We start from the raw sequence: 20,406 nt of genomic DNA, 5'->3' as shown, positions 1-20,406 counted from the left end.
CATGCTGCAGACCTGTGTCTTATCCAACTGTAGCCCAGCCAACAGCCACTCTGTTACACTACCTTCTTTTTATTGCAGCTGATCACTATACTGTAATACTGCCCCCTCCTTTCTTTGCATTATGTATTTTGAATTGTAACCTTGAGAAAGGGATCATCTCATTAATAACTTAGTCAATCTAGGCTTCTGCAGCATTAGTATATCTCAATATACTAATCACATACTTATATAGTACTTGTTGCATGAATACTAATACAAAGGTGATGTTTACATTTTTGATTATTTTGTTCACATGCAATTTAAAATTGGTAGTATTTCCAAAGCAATTATATTCTTCTAGTGAGCCTTATTATAGAGGGAATGTGGGAGACAACAGCAGAAAAACTTTTGGCCTTATTACTAACATTTTTCCAAATAAACAGCCTCATCTGGCATATCATAGGGAGCTTTTATATACAGAGATTAAAACTTATAAACTAACGTAATTCAAATAATCATCTTTGTTTTTATCAATTCTATCACTTCTATCCCATTAACTGGATTTGGGTAGATCAGGCTAAAAAGTCCCCTAACATTTTCTAGCAAATCAATTAATATCGTTAGTTTTTATTAGTGTAGTTGCATGTTTGTTGTGTTATTTTGGTTCCAGATTGCAAACCATCTTGAGTCCCAGATAGTAGATAATACACAAAAGTTTTATACAAATAAACAAAAGGATATTCTTTTATGTACACTGAAAGCATATGCACCAAAACAAATTCCTTGTGTGTCCAATCACACTTGGCCAATAAAAAATTCTATTCTATTCTATTCTCGTGGTAATTCATACATCATGAAGAAAGACCAGTCCACTAAAATATGTCATAATAAAATGCTTAGCACTTATGCTTCCAGAGGATATTTTGCTGAAAGCAAGTAGTATTACCCCGCTGCAAATACGCTTTATTTCTGGGAGATCTGGTGTGAAACCTTTCCTCCGATTATTCTTAGGTTGCGGTGGTAAATTCGTACTATACACAGTGGGACGTACTTCGAACTAGACACGAATAATCTGCTAGTCACACTTTGGTTCACCCCAAACTTCTCCAACTCCATTATTGCACAGTTCCTTCCCTGCGGAGGCCAGGTTTCATGACCAGAGACACGGCTGGATTCAACCGCCCTGGGAAATCCTCCTCCTCCTCCTCCTCCTCCTAGGGCCTGCAAAGAGCTCCACCTGCCCTCGCCACGCACCCGTTCTACGACGCCACCTCGTTTCGCCAACGGCAGCTTGAGGGGGGGGAAAAAAAAAGTAGCCTCTCCATCTCTACCAACAGGCACCCAAAACCTCTCTACCGGCCCCTTTTGCTACGCTACGCACCTCAAACACCACTTCGTCGTCAAACTCCGGTGTCATCCTTCTCCGCCATCCGTACCCCGCTCTTCAGGCACCATGGGAAAGCGAGTCCGCCGAGCCCGGCGTTCTAATCCCCCGCCCCCCGCCCCTCACAAAGCCCCACCACCGCGGCGGCCCAAGAACTACGGCTACCCAATAGCCACCGCGGGAAGAAGGGGAGGAGAAGAATCTGTGGTGTTGCTGCGCAGATTGAACGGGCCGAGGAGGTCTAGAGAAGCAGGGGGGCGCCTGCGTTGATGGCATCTGGCCTGCAGGGGTCTCTGTCTTCAAGACGCGCGGGGTAAATCAGGGAACTTCGCTTTTAGACGGCGAAGACCGTCAGAGCTCGTTCGGTCCGTCAGTCTTCCTCTCTCCGCTGCGGGAATGTTATACAGGCACCGGAGCGACGGGCTGCGGTTTTCGGTGGACTTTATTACCCTTCTATGCAGCCACTGTGAGAGGGGTTGTTATGCTTTAAAGAGGGACAAGGAGCGGAGCGAGGCAAAGCGTATGGGAGGGAGGCACCATGAGTTCAGCGGGTGAGTGCTCGACGCGACGAGCGGGGCGCGAAGTAAAAGCGCTGGCAACTTTTCTGGCGACCGCCACCGCGGCAGATGTGGCGGCTCAAAGTGCAGATTTTAAAAATGCCCCGCAGCCAGCTGAAGCGAGAGGGGCATAATAGGAGGAAATGGCTACTCCTCCTCAGAAGTCCTCTCCGCTCCTTAACCCCTGTTCCATAAAGCTCCAACGGAGATGGGAGGTGGCTTAAGGGTCTACTTGTGAGAAATTCCTCAGGGTTGGAAGTGGAACTCTTTTTCCTTGTCTGGCGTTTGTCTTCGGTTCTGAGTTCTTTTGTTTCATTACCCAAACTACGTAATTTCATCGGTGCTACTTACCTAGTTGGTTACCCTAGTTGGTTACCCTAGTTGGGTAATGAAACGTCTGCAGGAAAACAACCGAGCTCAGGGGGTACCAAGGACCCCGGAGTTCTTTGTTTTCTTATCTTAACTTGAGTGAGGGAGAAAGTGGGGAAGATCAACTGCCCTAGAAAGAAAAGGTCTCCAGGACTTGCACGCCCTCCACATTTACTTTATTTCTCAGCCCTGTTCTTTTCTGTTCGTGAGATCTCCGTTATGAAGTTTTCCTAGCGCGTGTTCTTCTGAGCAACAGCAGAGAGTGAAAAAGTAACTCTTCCTGAACTGTTAAATATTGTCTAATAAAGTTTATTTATTTTTGTCCTCGCGATCTGTCTGAGATGGTGTAGAGTTTCCTGCCTGGACAGGGGGTTGGACTAGAAGGCCTCCAAGGTCCCTTCCAACTCTGTTGTTGTTGTTATTATTATCTTATCAGTTGGGAGAACGATCTTTCGGCTGAATTACACTTTCCTTCCTTGTTGCCGGGATTGATGAGACCTGTAGGCTAACACATCTGGAGGAAAGCTGGAATAAACAAACCCCCAATTTCCTGCCTTCTGTAGTTGGAAAAGAATCCATTTTTGCTCTGTGTTTTCTTTTTCTTTTCCTACCCTTTTTGGGTGTGCGGAGATCACCTTAAATAGACCCGGGAAGTACTGTATGAAGAAAAAAAAAGACTTTTCACTTTTTCCAGGCGAGAAGTCTTAAGGATTAAAAAACATTTATAGGATTTGTGTTTTATGTCCAAGCATTTAGATCAGTCTTGTGTGTAGCTGTACTTTGTGCATATATGTAAGGGAATGATTTAAGAGATCTTTTGTTGAGAAGTTACACAAGTATGTTGAGGCAATTGTTAAGGGCATTTTGATGTTAATACTTTTTGTTGACATTTTGAATAGTGAATATGAAAGTAACTCTAAAGCTGTTAACTACAAATAAGAGTCCAGGAATGGATTTGAAATACCAGTAAGAGATTTCTGATTTAAACTTTGCTATGCGAATCCAAAAAGATAATTATTTGTAATTATTTTCTTATCTCTGCCTACGTCATTAGCATGGTTTTTGTTATCTGTTACTTTCATGTGAATGCTCTTGTCAGAGAAAACATATTATTTCTGTTTCAAATGTAGGAATTCACACATTAAATGGTCTGCAATGTGTTTTTAAATAGTGTATTTTGAGAGTAAATCAAAGTATTTTTTTAAAAAAAAACCTGGTGATGACCTGAAGATTACCTATTCATTTACTTATAGAACAATCATATACATGTTTATTCAAAAGTAAATTTCTGAGGAATCAATGGAGCTTAAATACACTAAATACCGTAGCAGACTACCCAATTACATTTAAATAGCATATTTTAACAAACACAGCCCACTAAATTAGTTTATGATCACTGTGTTGTGAAAACAGCTATTTTTTAAGAGCATGGAAAATTGAACTTAATCAGAAAATTAGGCACTGGTAGACATATAATTATAATAGAAAGTTTCATTTTAGACACTTTTGGCCAATCGTTTGTTTGCATCATACTTAATTGAAGATAATTGAATTTACAGTTTTCTTCTTGAAGTTAACTTTTTGGATTTCATTATTTTCTTATAAATGTATATAGAATTGAAGAGACTGGCCTAATAAAATATATGGTATGGCAGTAATTGTGATATTTAGTTCTCTGGATTTGACATAGGAGCTGTCAGTACTAAAGTGCTCTGAATAATAGTGCTTTACTGGAAAAATATTGTATTTTCACTGGCAGTGAAGCAAATAATTGGATTAAAAAATAGTTGTTAAGCAACTTCATCATAAAGTTTGTATCTATATGTATCTAATTACCTCCATGTTGTTCTGGAGAAGAAATGGAACAGGAGATGGTTTATCTGGATGCAGCTATTTTAGTCTGTTTCTGTAAGCATACACACACACATACACACATATACACACACACACACACTTCTTGTGCTTGTATGCTATATTTTATTAGTATATAAAGTTGTACATTGGGATTTATTAACTCATTTTTGCATGAACTAACCAAAATTGTGTGATTATGCAGCCTGCTTTTTTTCTACTAAGGAATAAATATTTCTATATTAGGATTGAGCACAGTCATACTAGCTAATGACAAAAATGAAAAGTAGCATGGAAAAGTCATAGAATCAATTAAAGACATGGTAGTCTAGAAATTTATGGGCCTTTGGAATTTAAATGGATTCTGAAAGCACCACTAGATTTTTGATAGTGATTGTTGTCTATAGGATTAAGTCTGAATAGCACTAAAGCTCAAATTCTTATCTGTTATCCATTTGGTGACGCTGACACATAGTTTATATACTGGGTGAGCTCTGGACTTTGTAAACTATCATTAGGTCTAGTTGCTACATTTTATTTTAGAACTACACTTGTGTGAGATGCAGTATTGAATATATACATTTGCCACTAATGGTAAATATTTCTTAACGCTATTTTGCTTTAGGAGCCTTAATATTTAATGCAATTTTCATTTCTTAATTTTTTAAGTATATAACCTACCTTAATCAAGATCAGGATGGCCAGGGCATTAGATTTGAATTTCTTTCAAGATATCTAACGATTTGCAGTAAATTGATAAATTTACTACAAATAATTTGATATCTTGAAATAAATTATGGTAAAAACATCACCAACCCTCCCTGCTAAGTAGGCTGCTCTAATCAAACTGATTTGGAAATGATCAGAAGTGGCTTTTTGTTTGCTGAGGCCTGATAGGTCAATCCAGTTTCTGATAAAATTTTGATTCTGCCTTGTATTTGAAAGCATTCAGTTTGTTAGTAATGTCTGCCCATTGACTTTAATTATTGGACTTTGAATTTTCAGGAAAATGGATTACGAATACATACCCCATCAAGTTAAAATAAGACTTGAAACATTCATGAATAATACTTAGTTTGAACTCATGATTTAGCTTCTCTGATAATTGTCAATTTAGAAAACTAAAGGAAAGCCATACTTTTTTAAAAAAATGTGTGTTAATGGTTTTAGTTATTTTTTCAGATTCATCAATTTTCTTTTTGCCTATAGGAATAACATTTAAAATAAATTCTTCATTGAATCAAAGCATGGTAATAAAAAATATAGATTAGCTCCTTTCAGGTGGCTTTGAAGAAGTAATATAGAACTGACTTTTAAAATAGTAGAGTATAACTATAAAAGACTTAATTTGTAATTGCAATGTTTGATCAAGCCTATATCTCTTAACTTTTATTCCTCGCCTTATAGTTGTTGCCTAGTTGTCTGTAGGTATATTTTAGAGTATTGTTAAGTTTCTTCATTTCCATTTATTTTTTTACAGATTCATAACTGCCATATGAATTATAGAAAGAGTTGTTTTTGCTTTCAGTAATGTTATATATTTTCTAAAACAATATTGGTGATAGTAAAAAAGAAATGCTACTAAACAGCTATTGTTTATAAATTCAGATAGTCATCAATTTGCAAGCATTGGCTTACTGACCTTTTGAAATTACAATAGCACTGGAAAACTGACAATCGATATCTGCACTTACAACCATCACAGCATCTGTATGGTCATATGATCAAAATTTGTGTGGTTGACATTTGGAATTTATTTATGATGATTGCAGCATCCCAGAGTCATATGATCACCATTTGCAGCCTTCCCAGCTGGATTCCAAAAAGCAAAATCAATGGGGAAAATCAGATACAAACTTTGGAAGGATGGAAAGATGAATCAACCTTGAGCCTGTCAGGATCAAACACCTGCAATGTGCAGAATAGCCTGCAATACTGCATTCTAACCACTGTGCCATCACAGCTCCTGATAGAAGGGGTAGAGAAGTTGATCAAAGTAAAACTAGCATTGTTCTGGGCTTGTAAATCAGCTCCAGCTCTTGACTTTAAAGTTGTTTGAGAGGTAACATTGACATACCAAGAGCATATGAGTTAACATCTGCTTCTACTTTTAATTCTTATTAATTGAAGAAAATTGTTGTTTTCAGTGTTCTTTTTGAAGATTGTTGACATCTTCTAGACTAAAACTGTCCATTGAGAGGCTGAAGACAGCATTAAAAATCTATACAAATTTCCTTTTTTTAAAAAAGCTGCTCTTGGTTTAGCACTATCACTCATAATTGTTTGCAGGTACAGTAAATTGGAAGAAAACTTAGTTAAATGCAGTTGGCTTAATTCTTGTAGATATTGCATAAAGCACTCTTGTAATTTTGATGCGTATAGAATTTCTATTTCTTTTCAGATTGTGTTAAGTTAGTGTTAGTTCCTGTTAGCTTTGGCTCTAGGTTAACCATATATTTTCTAGGATTTGCGGAGTCAGCTGAAAGGATTTGTTTATTTTTTGAAAATGGCAGTTAGTAGTTTTAGCAATAGTGACATTTGAATGAACCGGTGGAGGTTTTTTTCCAACCTGAAACTCAATAAATGTTATACAAATATTAGTGCTAAAGTATTCCAGTATTGAGATAGGTTTCAACATTTATATAATTTAAACTCACTTTTCTTCTCAGAAAGGCATTGAAGATTGTCCTTTTTAAATTATTCATTTAATTTATATTCCTTTGGGTTTTGAATATATTTTGGTCATTTTCTAAAAATTTCCTTGGTAACTCCCTTTCTCCCTCCCTTAAAGTTCTAAAGAACATCTTCCGGGATTTTGTGAGTCATTTCCTTTTATGTTTACACTTTCAAGCACCTGAAAGATATCACAGCCATCATACAAACAGCATCAATATATTTTTTTTAAAGTTTGCATCAAACTGGAAGAAGAATTGTGTATTGTTGTTGTGCATAATGCTAATAGCTATTATGGGAGATCAGTGGAAAGGAAACATTTAAATAAGAAATTAAGAAAGAAAATAAATTTATAACTGAATAAAAGGTGATATTTATAATGAAGCTTGAAGAATACTGCTTCACTGGCAAAAGTCTAAGGAAGTATTTGTTGAAATTCCCTTTGAGTGTAAGAAACTGCTTTTATGCTGAGATTTTATAGTTTTACATTTGAAAGCAAACACTGACAGATTATTTATTATCATGACTGAGCAAAGAAGTCTGAAGCATTTTGAAGGAGAAATGGATTGCTAAACGCCGCTGACTGTGATTCATACTTGATAAAACATTTTGTAGGATATATACTTGATTATGAAATCAAAAGACAAGTTTCAACCTGAGGTAAATTGAACAATAAAGGAGTCCTGTATTAATTAGAATAGTATGTGGCTGCAAAACAATTTGGGGACTTTCCTGTGAAAAATATTATTTTATGAGATCACTGATAATTTTTCACCTTAATATATAGAATGCAAATTGGTGCAATGGTGTCATGACATAGGGTAAGATTGAGAGAATAAATATTTATTGAAAATACAATTTAAGACAATGGAAACATTAAGCTATAACTTCTGAGTATGCAAATTTTCATTTTGAATTCATATATAAAAATGGTTAGAATAAAGTAGATATATTTAGGATTAGGGTTAAAAGACTATTTTTGCTTTCAATAAGATTGCTTGAGGAAAGGAAATTTTTAGTCATCAGCTTCAGAGTAGTTATAATTATTTACAGAAAAGATAGCAGGCTTTCTGTTTTGGGTATTATAGAAAAAATGATCTAAATTTAGTTTTAAAGATCACATGTGGATTGGTAAACCAATTGTCCATAATATCTGGTGGTCACTGACAATGACAGAATCTATCTTGCATCAGAGCGTATACAATCCAGATAATATAATATGTGACAAATCTAGAAAAAAGAGGGTTTGTTTATCTTTGAAAATAGAAATAAAGGCAAAGACTATTTTATATGACAGGTTTATTCAGAAATATATTTTTTTTCAAGAATCTCCTTTCTGCAGTTACCGTGTGATAGCAGGAAAATAAGTGTCTGATGTAAGGAATTGTAGACAGATGCTATGGTTAAACCACCATATAACCCAGAACACATATTTGCTCTTGAATATAAAGTGCTGTATAACTCATGAATAAAGAGCCTATAGCCATGATGGCGAACCTATGACACGTGTCCCGCAGGTGGCTCACAGTGCCTTCTCTGTGGGCACGTGAGCTATCACCCCAGTTCAGCTCTGCCACGCATTTGTGCCTGTCTTCCACTGGCCACATGGTCATCGGGTCTCTGCAGTGCATGTGCAGGGCCCCTGAATGTGTGGGGAAGGGCGTGTGCATGTGGCACATGTGCGGCGGGATGGCCACGTTCACAAGGCGCATGCACACATTGCATTTGGGGGGTTCACGTGTGCGTGCTTTGGGCACTCGTGAACCCCCCAAAGGTTAGCCATCTCTGGCCTATAGTCTTGTTGGTTTCTCATATGTGGGTGTTACTGCTTAAGTTTCACTAAAGTGGACAAATCTAGGAAGAATATAAAAGCTTCTGAATTAAATGTACTCTCTTGCTCTCAGCTACTAAGAGACGGGTTTTTTTTAGACTTGTATGTATTCCTTCTGTAAAACCTGTACAGAGGTCAAAATGATAAAGCTGTGTAGGATAATTTTTCTTGTTATAGTTACATTCCAGCTTTCTTCTGAAAAGGTGGCATGTGTGAAGGGATATATATGAAGGTCTGTTCTTATTCTCACTACAGTTTTCTGGAGTAATTTGAACTGAGAGGTAGTGATCACTCAAAAGTAATCTTACGAGCATTCCATTATGAAGTATTAATGAATCCAACTCTTCCCAACACTGTGCAGTATTGGTTAAATTGGAAAGCTCTCTGAAAGTACTATCTACAGATAGGTCTGTGGTCCATTACTGTTGTTTCTTAAATTGTTATTAGTTGCATTATTTACATCACTGTTTTATGATTAGGAAAGAATAAGCTTGGAAGTTAAAAAGATAATGTATGATTATTATGACAGAACTTGTTTGTCCTGTATATTAATGAAAATGAGACAGATATTTAAAATTGGAGATGATGCATTGTCTTCAGGTTTGCTCACTAGCCTAGATATTTTAGTCTTCAGAAGAAAGAAGTAATCTTCAGTTGCCAGCTGGAGGATATAGTATCAATTTATGCATACAGCTTTCTATAGAAAGATGGAATTTTGATTTCTAACAAACTGAAAGCCTAACAACAATTTCTGAAATTTCCTTTATTATGGCCAAATTGAAATCACTTGTTAGACATAGCTAGTGCATTAAAAATCAAATATGACAGAAAATAGTGTAGAAGAAAATACTCTTTGCCAATTGTGTATGGTAAGCTGCTAGTTCAACAACATCTGGTAGTTCACGGGTTCCTTAAACTGAATTACAATCTTTAGAGAAATGAAGCAAACCAATTGGCAAATTCACATATTAGCTGAGTTTGCATATCACAATTAGTTATGCTATGGCCTGTTTCATGTATTTTTAGTAATTTGGTTTCTTCAGTATAGTTGAGAACTTAGCATATTGTATGAACCAGCCACTTGTGATACATATGCTTAGTAAGAAATAATGATTGAGCAAGTAATGTGTAAGTATGATGTAAATCAGAGAGTCATAAAATAGAAGTGGAAGTGGATGTGATAATACTTTGTTGTTTGAAATGTTCTGAAATTGACATTTTTTCTCAGATTTGGCTGTCCATTTTAGAAAAGAAAATGATACCAGAAAATGATACCAGTAAGTCAGTTGCAGGTGTGTAAAAAAAATACATTGGCACATGGAGACATGAAAATCTTCCATATCCTTGAAAGTTTTGATATGTTGAATATTTGGTGGCTATTTGTGGATGACTTTCAAAGCATTTTTTAAAAGCTAATCGGAGATATAAACTCTGAAAGTTCAATTCACAGCCAAACATAAATTGTGTTGCGATTTAACAACTTCTGACAACTAGTTTCTACAATATAAACTTTGGCCGTTTTGGAGAAACTGCAATAGAAGTATACAGACCAAATAATTTATCATTAGAGAAGAGACCAATCCCTGAAGAATGATACGACATTGTAGGAGTATATTTGTGACATATGTTGGTCTGCTTACCAACTGACTACTCGCTAATTATAAATATTCTTGGTAAGGATTTGTAAATCTCTCTTTAAATAAAACTGAGGGCGAGCCATGTAGGTGAGCCACTGTAAATTCTGTTGGCACAAGAATAGATGAGGTTGGTAAAAGACATAAACATGATTCATTATAGCAAAGGTGTACAGTGTTAGATCTATCGTTTTGCACATCAAGATCTACAGTTTTCTTCTTAAAATGATCCAGGTTTTATCCAAGTATAGCATAGATAGACCGAGGGTAAGCTGACAATGAACCAGATTAGATAAAGTTTGATTCGTCCATGGAAAAATGTATCTGTCTATAAATACAAAGTGGGCTAAAGTGTTGACCCTACATATTTGTTTGAGCCAGTACTTTATCTAGTACAGCCTCAAATGGACCTCCATGGAGACTTATCCAGGCTCTAATCAGAGATTTTCATTTGCAGCTGAACAGAGAGCTTGGACCATAGATCTCAGGAATGTACATTAGATGTTAGAAACCGTCTAATACAAAGATATCCTTATATATTTTCATTAGTTAAATCTGGTTGTTAATTTTCCAGACATGAGGGGTCACTGGTATACCATTTAATAAATAAAAGTACTTTTGTTTTATATGGCTGAATTCTAATATAATAATAATACTGCTAGAATAATGTAGCACATTAGTCTTTGTCTCAGTCCTACTTAGGATACAGGAAGGATAATATTATGAACAGTTCATAATGATATTTATTTATTAAATTATAAGGCCACCCAACTCCATAAACTGTGTGATGTATAACATTAAAATAGTAAAAAAAAAGCAAAAGAACACTGTATGTCTCAAAATAAAATGGCTACTAGCAGGTAAAATCCAGAAGGGCCATGACTATTTCCATAACCCAGGTTCTGCAGAACCAGCCAGATTTTCAAGGACTTGTCACGGTGGGAACCATATAGATCTCTTTGAGGATACAGTTCCAGATGGTGGTATTGTGACAGAAAAGGAGTGATTCCTGAGTCCCGATAGACATTGTTTAATTGCTGGAGTCTGGAGCATGCCCATTCAGCCTGATACAAGATGGCAGAAAGTATTTGAGACAGACAAGTCCTTCAGATAACCAGGCCTTATGCTATAAAGAACTTTTAAATATCAACTGTACTTAACATTCGAATTGCACCTGGAAGCCAACTGGTGATCAGTGCAGGTGGTAGTGGAGAAGGAATGTCACATGTACATACTGAGGCAGGCTTGATATGCTCCACCTTTGTATTCTGAATCAGCTACAGCTTCTGGGTGATCTTCCAGGACAGCCCATGTGTCTTCCAGTGTTTTTCATCAGTCCATAAATGATCTTCTAGAGAGTTCCCTAGTTCAGAGATGGGTGCAACTAATGCATGTATCTGTGCAAAAACTTCCTTGGTTAGAATTGCTTACCTGTTCTTTGTGCAGTACCTATGAGACCAAGAAAGCCCTCAGATTTCACACTAATCTGAATAGGGAATTGTTACCTCATCCATGATGAAAGATAGAAGATTTCTGTGGTTGAGATGGACAATTGGATATCATCAGCATACTAATAGTACTGGATCCCAAAATGACAGATAACGTCACCCAGTGCTCTCAGGTGATCTTAAACTAAAAGGGCAAAAGTATCAAGCCTTCAGTTAAACCTGAAATGATGAGCCTCAGACTCAACTTCTCCCCTGAATTAATACTGACTAGAATCAACCATAGAAAAAAGGAGATAGCAATAGCACTTAGACTTGAGTCTCCACCCCATAGTGGCATAGTCAGTCTAAAAAGATATAGTGATCAATAATATTGAAAGCCTCTGAGAACTCAAGGTGAACCAGGATGGACACACCATACCCATTCTGGCTTTGCCAAAGGTTCTTTAATGGCGCCAAGTGCCCCAATCAAACCCTACTGAAATGGGTCCAGATAATATGGAAACTGAATTATGACAGCAAAATGCAATTAATACAAAAATTAAATGGTAGAGGGCCCTAGTTTGCTTCTGGGTCCAATTAAAAGTGCTGGTTATTATCTTTTAAATCCTACATGGGACCAGGTTATGTGAGGAACTGTCTCATATCCATTATATCAGCCTGTCCTGGGAAGATATATTATGGACCCATCAGTTAAATAATTTTAACCAGCAGGGTCCAAGAAGAGGACCTTCCTTACCATGATTCCCTCTGGAATTTTTTTCTTGTAGCAATGAGGCAGGCCCCTATTCTCCTGGCCTCTTTTAGACGTTTGAAGACCTGGCTCTGCTAAATGGCGTGGGGCTCAATGAACATGCCATCCTGGGGATGGTTGGTGCCTTGATGGCCATCCCTCAACATTTTGATATATTTTATTCTTGTTTTTATCTGCCTTTTTTGAAGTATTTTATATGGTTTTTATGGTTTATGTTTTAATTGTACATTGTCCAAAGTCAATCCATGGGTGAGATGGGTGATATCTAAATTTGACATAAATTTTTATTTGTGTTCTTTGGAGTTTGGATATGTGTGCAAATCCTCTTTCATTTATACATCTAACCCTCATTGTTGCATTCTTGTGCAGCATCATTATTAATCACAGAAGGCACCAAATGATGGAAAAGACTGCCATTTTTGTATGTCTTGCTGAATTATTGCTGAGATTAGATAAGAAAGTCACAGATGATAAATCATTACTCTGAGACAAATTCAGGTCAATTATTCCAGAATTCTGATGCCTGTCTTCTATATTTCTTATTAATATTATAGATAGTCCTCAACTTATGATCACCCTTGGGACCAGGATTTTTGTTGTAAGTCATTGTGATTGTAAGTCAAATGATTTTACAACAATATTTACATTGGTCGTTAAGTGAATCACATGGATGTTAACTGAATCCAAATTGCCCATTGGGAAATGGAAGATCATCTGATTATTCAACTACAGCTTTTAGAGCTTCAGGCTACATTTAGATAGATGTATTAGTCTTTATACTTTTTTGTATTCTGCTGAATGTTAAAGTGGGGGTAGGCTACTTCATCTCAGTATGGAGAGAATCTTGCTTTATTTTTTAAAAATTATGTTTGTCTCTAGTTCAGGAGAAGTGACTGCTGTGAATAGGGAACGGGATTCTGTTTTGAAGTGAAAAAATGTGTTTTTTAAACTTATTCCAACCTATTTTGTATTCTTTTTAGTGAAAAAAGAAAATTGGCAATACTTTTGGGTGAGGAGGCTTACATGTTCTTTGCAAAAATATATAAATATTCACAATGGTGTCCAGAGTTTTTCTTAATATCAAATTTGGGATATAGAATAAGATGGTCATTGTGTTTTAAATGAGCTCATTCCTAATAGCTCTAATACACATATTAGTTATGCTGTCCTCTGATTCCACAGTCATTGTATATGAAGGGATTATAGGTTGATAACAAACCTTCATAGAGATTTTCAATGTAAGAAGAAAATGTGACCTATCAGTGTTGGGTGACAGGATTCCTTTAAAGGATTTGGGAGAGGGAGTTACCTTAAATTGTCTTGTGTCTAAGTGGCCAAGAATTATTGGCAAATTTGCATGGAAAACAGGCTATTTTCTGTTCTGAATGTATTATATTGATTTTGAATTTGCATAGGGTCTCTTATAATAGGCTTCCAAATAGCCAGATCATCTATGATGGATGAGAATTTACAAACAAATGAGAGGCAAGACTGAAACTTTATTTACAGATTTCTAAAGTATATAATATTATTCTTACCAACCTAATATTTCTCTTTTTCCTTTTCCTCCTAGAAACTAAGAAGCCACCAGTGGCCCCAAAACCAAGAAAGCTACACACTCCTGTCTAGTTCGTCAAGATGGCATAGATGCTTCAGAAGAAGATGAATGTGATAGTTCTGGGATTCATGACTTTGCCATTAAGAATACAACAAAATTAATGTTCTAGTTCAAAGTGTTTCCTATAAAAATCAAGAACATCAAAGTGCAGTGGATAAATCTGAAGTTGCTTCATATTCTGTAAGAAAAGTACATCCAACATCAGAATCTACTGATACCAAAGAACTGATTCCACAAAGCCAGTCATTTGAAATTGTACATGAACACTGTCACTTCTTAGAAAATATTGGGCATTCTTCAGACTTTAATTCAATAAAACCTTCCATCAACATAATGGAAGATAACAGTATGTTGGCAACTGATGCTAAAGAGACTGACTTTGTAAGGTGTAGTAACCTATCGATGAGTTTGCCTAAACAAATAAAATTATCATGCAATCAACCTTTACCTGCTGTGGTGACCCTTGATGACTCTGCACAAAAGAAGGAAGCTAAAGATGTTTCCTTAAAAGGTAAAAATTCATCTCAAATAATTCCAAAGAAACCTCAAAGACATGGCATTGCTGTAGCTGGGCTTTTGAAAAAATCTGCATCAGAGGAACTATTAGACACAAGTGCTTACTTTTCTAGTGAAAATAAAACTTTAGAGGCTCCTTTGGGGGGGCCTCAGATAAGGCATTTCTCAGCCAGAGAACAGAATGCAGTCCTATTGTGTGATACTCCAACAACATCTTTGGAAAAACCAATTTGAAATTACCTCATCCATGATGAAAGATAGAAGATTTCTGTGGTTGAGATGGACAATTGGATATCATCAGCATACTAATAGTACTGGATCCCAAAATGACAGATAACGTCACCCAGTGCTCTCAGGTGATCTTAAACTAAAAGGGCAAAAGTATCAAGCCTTCAGTTAAACCTGAAATGATGAGCCTCAGACTCAACTTCTCCCCTGAATTAATACTGACTAGAATCAACCATAGAAAAAAGGAGATAGCAATAGCACTTAGACTTGAGTCTCCACCCCATAGTGGCATAGTCAGTCTAAAAAGATATGGTGATCAATAATATTGAAAGCCTCTGAGAACTCAAGGTGAACCAGGATGGACACACCATACCCATTCTGGCTTTGCCAAAGGTTCTTTAATGGCGCCAAGTGCCCCAATCAAACCCTACTGAAATGGGTCCAGATAATATGGAAACTGAATTATGACAGCAAAATGCAATTAATACAAAAATTAATGTTCTAGTTCAAAGTGTTTCCTATAAAATCAAGAACATCAAAGTGCAGTGGATAAATCTGAAGTTGCTTCATATTCTGTAAGAAAAGTACATCCAACATCAGAATCTACTGATACCAAAGAACTGATTCCACAAAGCCAGTGATAGCACCAAAACCAAAGGTGCTTAAATGTTCAACTATTCCTGAAGTTAAAACTGTCCCCACTTCCATAAGGAGAAATTTAAAAACTTTAGAAGATCACAGAAAAGATTCTTCTGAATACTTGGTTCATCTGAATTATAAAAATGGGATTCCAACAGATAATGCAGCTTATATTATATCTCTCTGTTCTTGCAATTTTGAATGCATTCATAAATGTGGAAATCGAGGATACCCACAAAAATGCAAAAAGTAGAAAACTTCAATAGTCCAGAATGCAATAGCATGAGCAGTAATGGACATGCCTTGATACGGGTATGTTATAATCCTGCTTCATGAATTGCATTGCTTGCCAGTTTGCTTCTGTGTGCAATTGAGGTGCTGATTCTTACTTATAAAACCCTAAATAGCATGGGGCCAAGTTACTTGAGACAGCTTCTATCTTGAAGGGTTGGCGCACTCTAAGTTCCTTTAATTAAATAATGTCATCTATCAGGACAATGAAATGTCATTTCTGTAACAGTGCCTACTCTCAGGAATGAGGTAGATCCAGATGGCTCCCACTCTGCTGTTATCCAGAAGAACCATTCTTGGCAGACAAACATTTACCGTCACTAGGAATAGTGAGATGGGTGGCATATCAATTTATTAAATAAATAAACACAATTAAATGACAACTAATCTTCCTTCTCATCAGTTGTTGAATCTTTTCATTAGAGAGATCTGTTTCCATAAACTACAAAGGCTTGAATTTTATAACTTGCACAATATTATTCTTACCAACCTAATATTTCTCTTTTTTCCTTTTTCCCTCCTAGAAACTAAGAAGCCACCAGTGGCCCCAAAACCAAGACTGGTGATAGGACACAAAATAGTGCCACCTCCTGTAGCACCAAAACCAGAAGTTGTGGTGGTGGATGTTTTGCAGTCCTCAAGAAAAACAAAGCCAGTGATAGCACCAAAACCAAAGGTGCTTAAATGTTCAACTATTCCTGAAGTTAAAACTGTCCCCACTTCCATAAGGAGAAATTTAAAAACTTTAGAAGATCACAGAAAAGATTCTTCTGAATACTTGGTTCATCTGAATTATAAAAATGGGATTCCAACAGATAATGCAGCTTATATTATATCTCTCTGTTCTTGCAATTTTGAATGCATTCATAAATGTGGAAATCGGGAGGATACCCACAAAAATGCAACCATTTTTGAACAGTTAGAAAACCTAGAGAACATTAATATAGATGAACAGCCATCATCATCTCTAAAGCATGGAACAATATTTGAAAGCAATAATGAAAACAATTTAAATAACTATAAGGTTGTCTTAAAGGCTAATGATCTAGAGGAAAAACTTGAAGATGTTATGATACAAAATGTTTACCCTAATAATAGCCATTTGAGGCAAAAACACTTAAGTAAAAATCAAACAGTTAATACAGTTAATTCTAACAAAAATGTTAAAATAGAATTTTCCCCAACTATATCCAATGTAGAAGAACTTAAGGAGAGTTCAAGTAATGATGCAAAGTTAACTGCTGTTCAATCTGAAATGTTAGAAGTTCCACTTTTGACTGAAGACAACAATAATTGTTTCTCTTTGAATAACCCAGCACATATGGAAAAAATGGATGTGGATAATACATCTATGATATCTTGCACAAAAGACAGTGACAAACTTTCAATTGGAACCAACTCGGTAGTATCAACTAAACCTTTTCCAGTTCCAAAACCAAGAAAGCTACACACTCCCTGTCTAGTTCGTCAAGATGGCATAGATGCTTCAGAAGAAGATGAATGTGATAGTTCTGGGATTCATGACTTTGCCATTAAGAATACAACAAAAATTAATGTTCTAGTTCAAAGTGTTTCCTATAAAAATCAAGAACATCAAAGTGCAGTGGATAAATCTGAAGTTGCTTCATATTCTGTAAGAAAAGTACATCCAACATCAGAATCTACTGATACCAAAGAACTGATTCCACAAAGCCAGTCATTTGAAATTGTACATGAACACTGTCACTTCTTAGAAAATATTGGGCATTCTTCAGACTTTAATTCAATAAAACCTTCCATCAACATAATGGAAGATAACAGTATGTTGGCAACTGATGCTAAAGAGACTGACTTTGTAAGGTGTAGTAACCTATCGATGAGTTTGCCTAAACAAATAAAATTATCATGCAATCAACCTTTACCTGCTGTGGTGACCCTTGATGACTCTGCACAAAAGAAGGAAGCTAAAGATGTTTCCTTAAAAGGTAAAAATTCATCTCAAATAATTCCAAAGAAACCTCAAAGACATGGCATTGCTGTAGCTGGGCTTTTGAAAAAATCTGCATCAGAGGAACTATTAGACACAAGTGCTTACTTTTCTAGTGAAAATAAAACTTTAGAGGCTCCTTTGGGGGGGCCTCGGATAAGGCATTTCTCAGCCAGAGAACAGAATGCAGTCCTATTGTGTGATACTCCAACAACATCTTTGGAAAAACCAATTTGGAAATTACCTCATCCTATTCTTCCATTTTCAGGAAACCCAGAAATCTTAAAAAACACAAAAAATGCAAAAAAAGTAGAAAACTTCAATACTGTAACAAAACCTCGAGCCAAGTCCTTGTCTTCTGTAGATATGGACAGAATACACAAGCCTCCAAAAGAACCTCAAAAGAAAAGCTCACTAAAAAAATTCCTAAACATGAAGTGGTCTGTTTGGATGTTGAAAAGTGACTTCCAGAAATTTCTGGCAAAGGGCACACAGTCTACAGATAATGCCAATGTGGATATTTCTAGTGGAGAGGGGCCTGGCAAAAATGGCAATGCGATTGGCATGGCAAATGGAAGGAAAGCTAAACCGGCAAAGGCACATTCAGCAGAAATAGGCAGCTTTTTCTCACAAAAGGGAAAACAAAAAATCAGAGCTCAGAATGAAATTAAAATCAATCAGAGATCAAAGTCTTTAGATGAACAGACTTTCTCATTACAAGGACACTTGAGTTCTGTTACTCAAGATAATACACATGAATATGAAAATGTGAGCCATTATGAAGAAATCCCAGAATATGAGAATTTGCCTTTTGCAGCTACTGATGAAAACGTATGTTTTGACAGGCAAAATTCTAGTATTGTTGAAAACCAAGATGCTAATATGTATGAGGTAGAAGAGCTGTATGAACCTACAGGGAGCTGTTTAGAATTTGGCAGGTAAGGTGCTAAAATGGAAACTATATAGGTGTATTTATGGGTGTGGTTTTCCCATTGCATCGATCTGTAGGGTTGTTTTTACTTTTAATAGGCTGTATACATTCACCTATTGTGGTTTATAAACTGTTTATGGCATAGCATTATGCATGAAAACATACTTTTCAAAACTACAATTAGCATGATGTGTGAAACATTTTATTATTGCTGATATCTCAATGCTCCAAATAGTTTTTAACTTATCCAGGAGCATAGTGCATTTGGTCTCTATATATGTCATAATCACTTTTGTTATTTTACTGATACATGGTTAGAAAGATAACTTTGATTGGTTGCTGTTTTAGAACAGGCTACTTTCCCATTTTTATATTTTGTTTAAATACGCACCTTTTTTTCGCCATTTTTGATAGATCACTGGCTTGATTTTGTCTGAAGGCAATTTATGGCATAAGCAATTTGACTTTTTGAAGAATAGTTAACTTTTATTCTAATCTGTGAGCAAATGTCCATACGTAGCTGAATGTGGAAATATAATGATTGGACATCCATATGAACAGCTACAAACCTGAACTAAATTTGATGAAATTATTGCAAACTTGCATACAAATCTCATTGATTACTTCACTGGATTTTGGAGATGACAGATATACATATAATTGTTTGACTGATTGATTTAATAAAATTATATGCCCTCCTCCAGTCACAGGTTATAACAGTTTACAACATTAAAAATCCACAATATGAAAACCTATAATTGTTAGAATTATAAAATTGTCTAGTTTTACATATGTTTCAAAGCAGAAATTGCTATATTCATTTGGTCGATGTTGAACCTGTCTACTGTTGTTAGTTGCAAAGTTGTGTCTGACCCATCGCGACCCCATGGACAACGTTCCTCCAGGCCTTCCTGTCCTCTACCATCCTCTGGAGTCCATTTAAACTCACGCCTACTGCTTCAGTGACTCCATCCAGCCACCTCGTTCTCTGTCGTCCCGTTCTTCTTTTGTCCTAAATCTTTCCCAGCATTAGGCTCTTCTCCAGTGAGTCCTTCTTTCTCATTAGGTGGCCAAAGTATTTCAGTTTCATCTTCAGAATCTGGCCTTCTAAAGAGCAGTCAGGGTTGATCTTCTCTAGGACTGACTTGTTTGTTCGCCTTGCAGTCCAAGGGACTCGCAGGAGTCTTCTCCAGCACCAGAGTTCAAAGGCCTCGATTCTTTGGCGTTCAGCCTTTCTTATGGTCCAGCCTTCACAGCCATACATTGCAACTGGGAAAACCATAGCCTTGACTATAAGCACTTTTGCTGGCAGGGTGATATCTCTGCTTTTTAGTACACTGTCTAGATTTGCCATAGCTTTCCTACACAGGAGCAAGCATCTTTTAATTTCTTAGCTGCAGCCCCCATCTGCGGTCATCTTGGAGCCCAGGAAAATAAAATCTGTCACTACCTTCATTTCTTCCCCATCTATCTGCCAGGAATTGAGAAGGCCGGATGCCATGATTTTAGTTTTTTTAATGTTGAGTTTCAAGCCAACTTTTGCACACAGAACCTGTCTATATTGCAGTATTATTAGATGAGCTGGCAAACCTGTTTCCAAATTATATACTGTATGTCAGACTACATGTCAGGGACTGCAATATCTAAATCTTTCTCCAGAGGAAAAACACACCCTACATTCCCTGCACATATAGAGAATAATTCAAATAGCCAATAAGATTTTGATAAGGAAACATTGGA

At 36.4% G+C, this 20,406-nt stretch overlaps 2 protein-coding genes across 13 annotated transcripts in view; one reads left to right on the top strand and one right to left on the bottom strand.

Annotated features, from left to right (window-relative positions):
- VEZT (vezatin, adherens junctions transmembrane protein) overlaps window positions 1-1,512 on the bottom strand; it is a 35,711-nt gene extending 34,199 nt beyond the window's left edge. For 3 of the 11 annotated variants that reach the window (XM_058191417.1, XM_058191418.1, XM_058191419.1), the window contains exon 1: window positions 1,361-1,512. In XM_058191417.1, the coding sequence (XP_058047400.1) occupies window positions 1,361-1,396 (36 nt within the window). In that variant the 5' untranslated portion in view covers window positions 1,397-1,512. The remainder of the gene's footprint in view (window positions 1-1,360) is intronic. The other 8 variants (XM_058191410.1, XM_058191412.1, XM_058191420.1 and 5 more) reach the window with 6 other exon arrangements.
- Window positions 1,513-1,688: 176 nt separating this feature from the next.
- The window catches only part of FGD6 (FYVE, RhoGEF and PH domain containing 6), a 69,435-nt gene continuing 50,717 nt past the window's right edge, over window positions 1,689-20,406 (top strand). For both annotated transcript variants that reach the window (XM_058191409.1, XM_058191408.1), the window contains exons 1-2: window positions 1,689-1,914; window positions 16,294-18,673. In XM_058191409.1, coding sequence (XP_058047392.1) covers window positions 1,902-1,914; window positions 16,294-18,673 — 2,393 coding nt within the window. In that variant the 5' untranslated portion in view covers window positions 1,689-1,901. The remainder of the gene's footprint in view (window positions 1,915-16,293; window positions 18,674-20,406) is intronic.

This window comes from Ahaetulla prasina, chromosome 7, assembly GCF_028640845.1.
Source record: "Ahaetulla prasina isolate Xishuangbanna chromosome 7, ASM2864084v1, whole genome shotgun sequence".
Taxonomy (NCBI): domain Eukaryota; kingdom Metazoa; phylum Chordata; class Lepidosauria; order Squamata; family Colubridae; genus Ahaetulla; species Ahaetulla prasina.
Note: the sequence above shows the minus strand (reverse complement) of the source record. Positions and strands in the feature narration are given on the sequence as shown.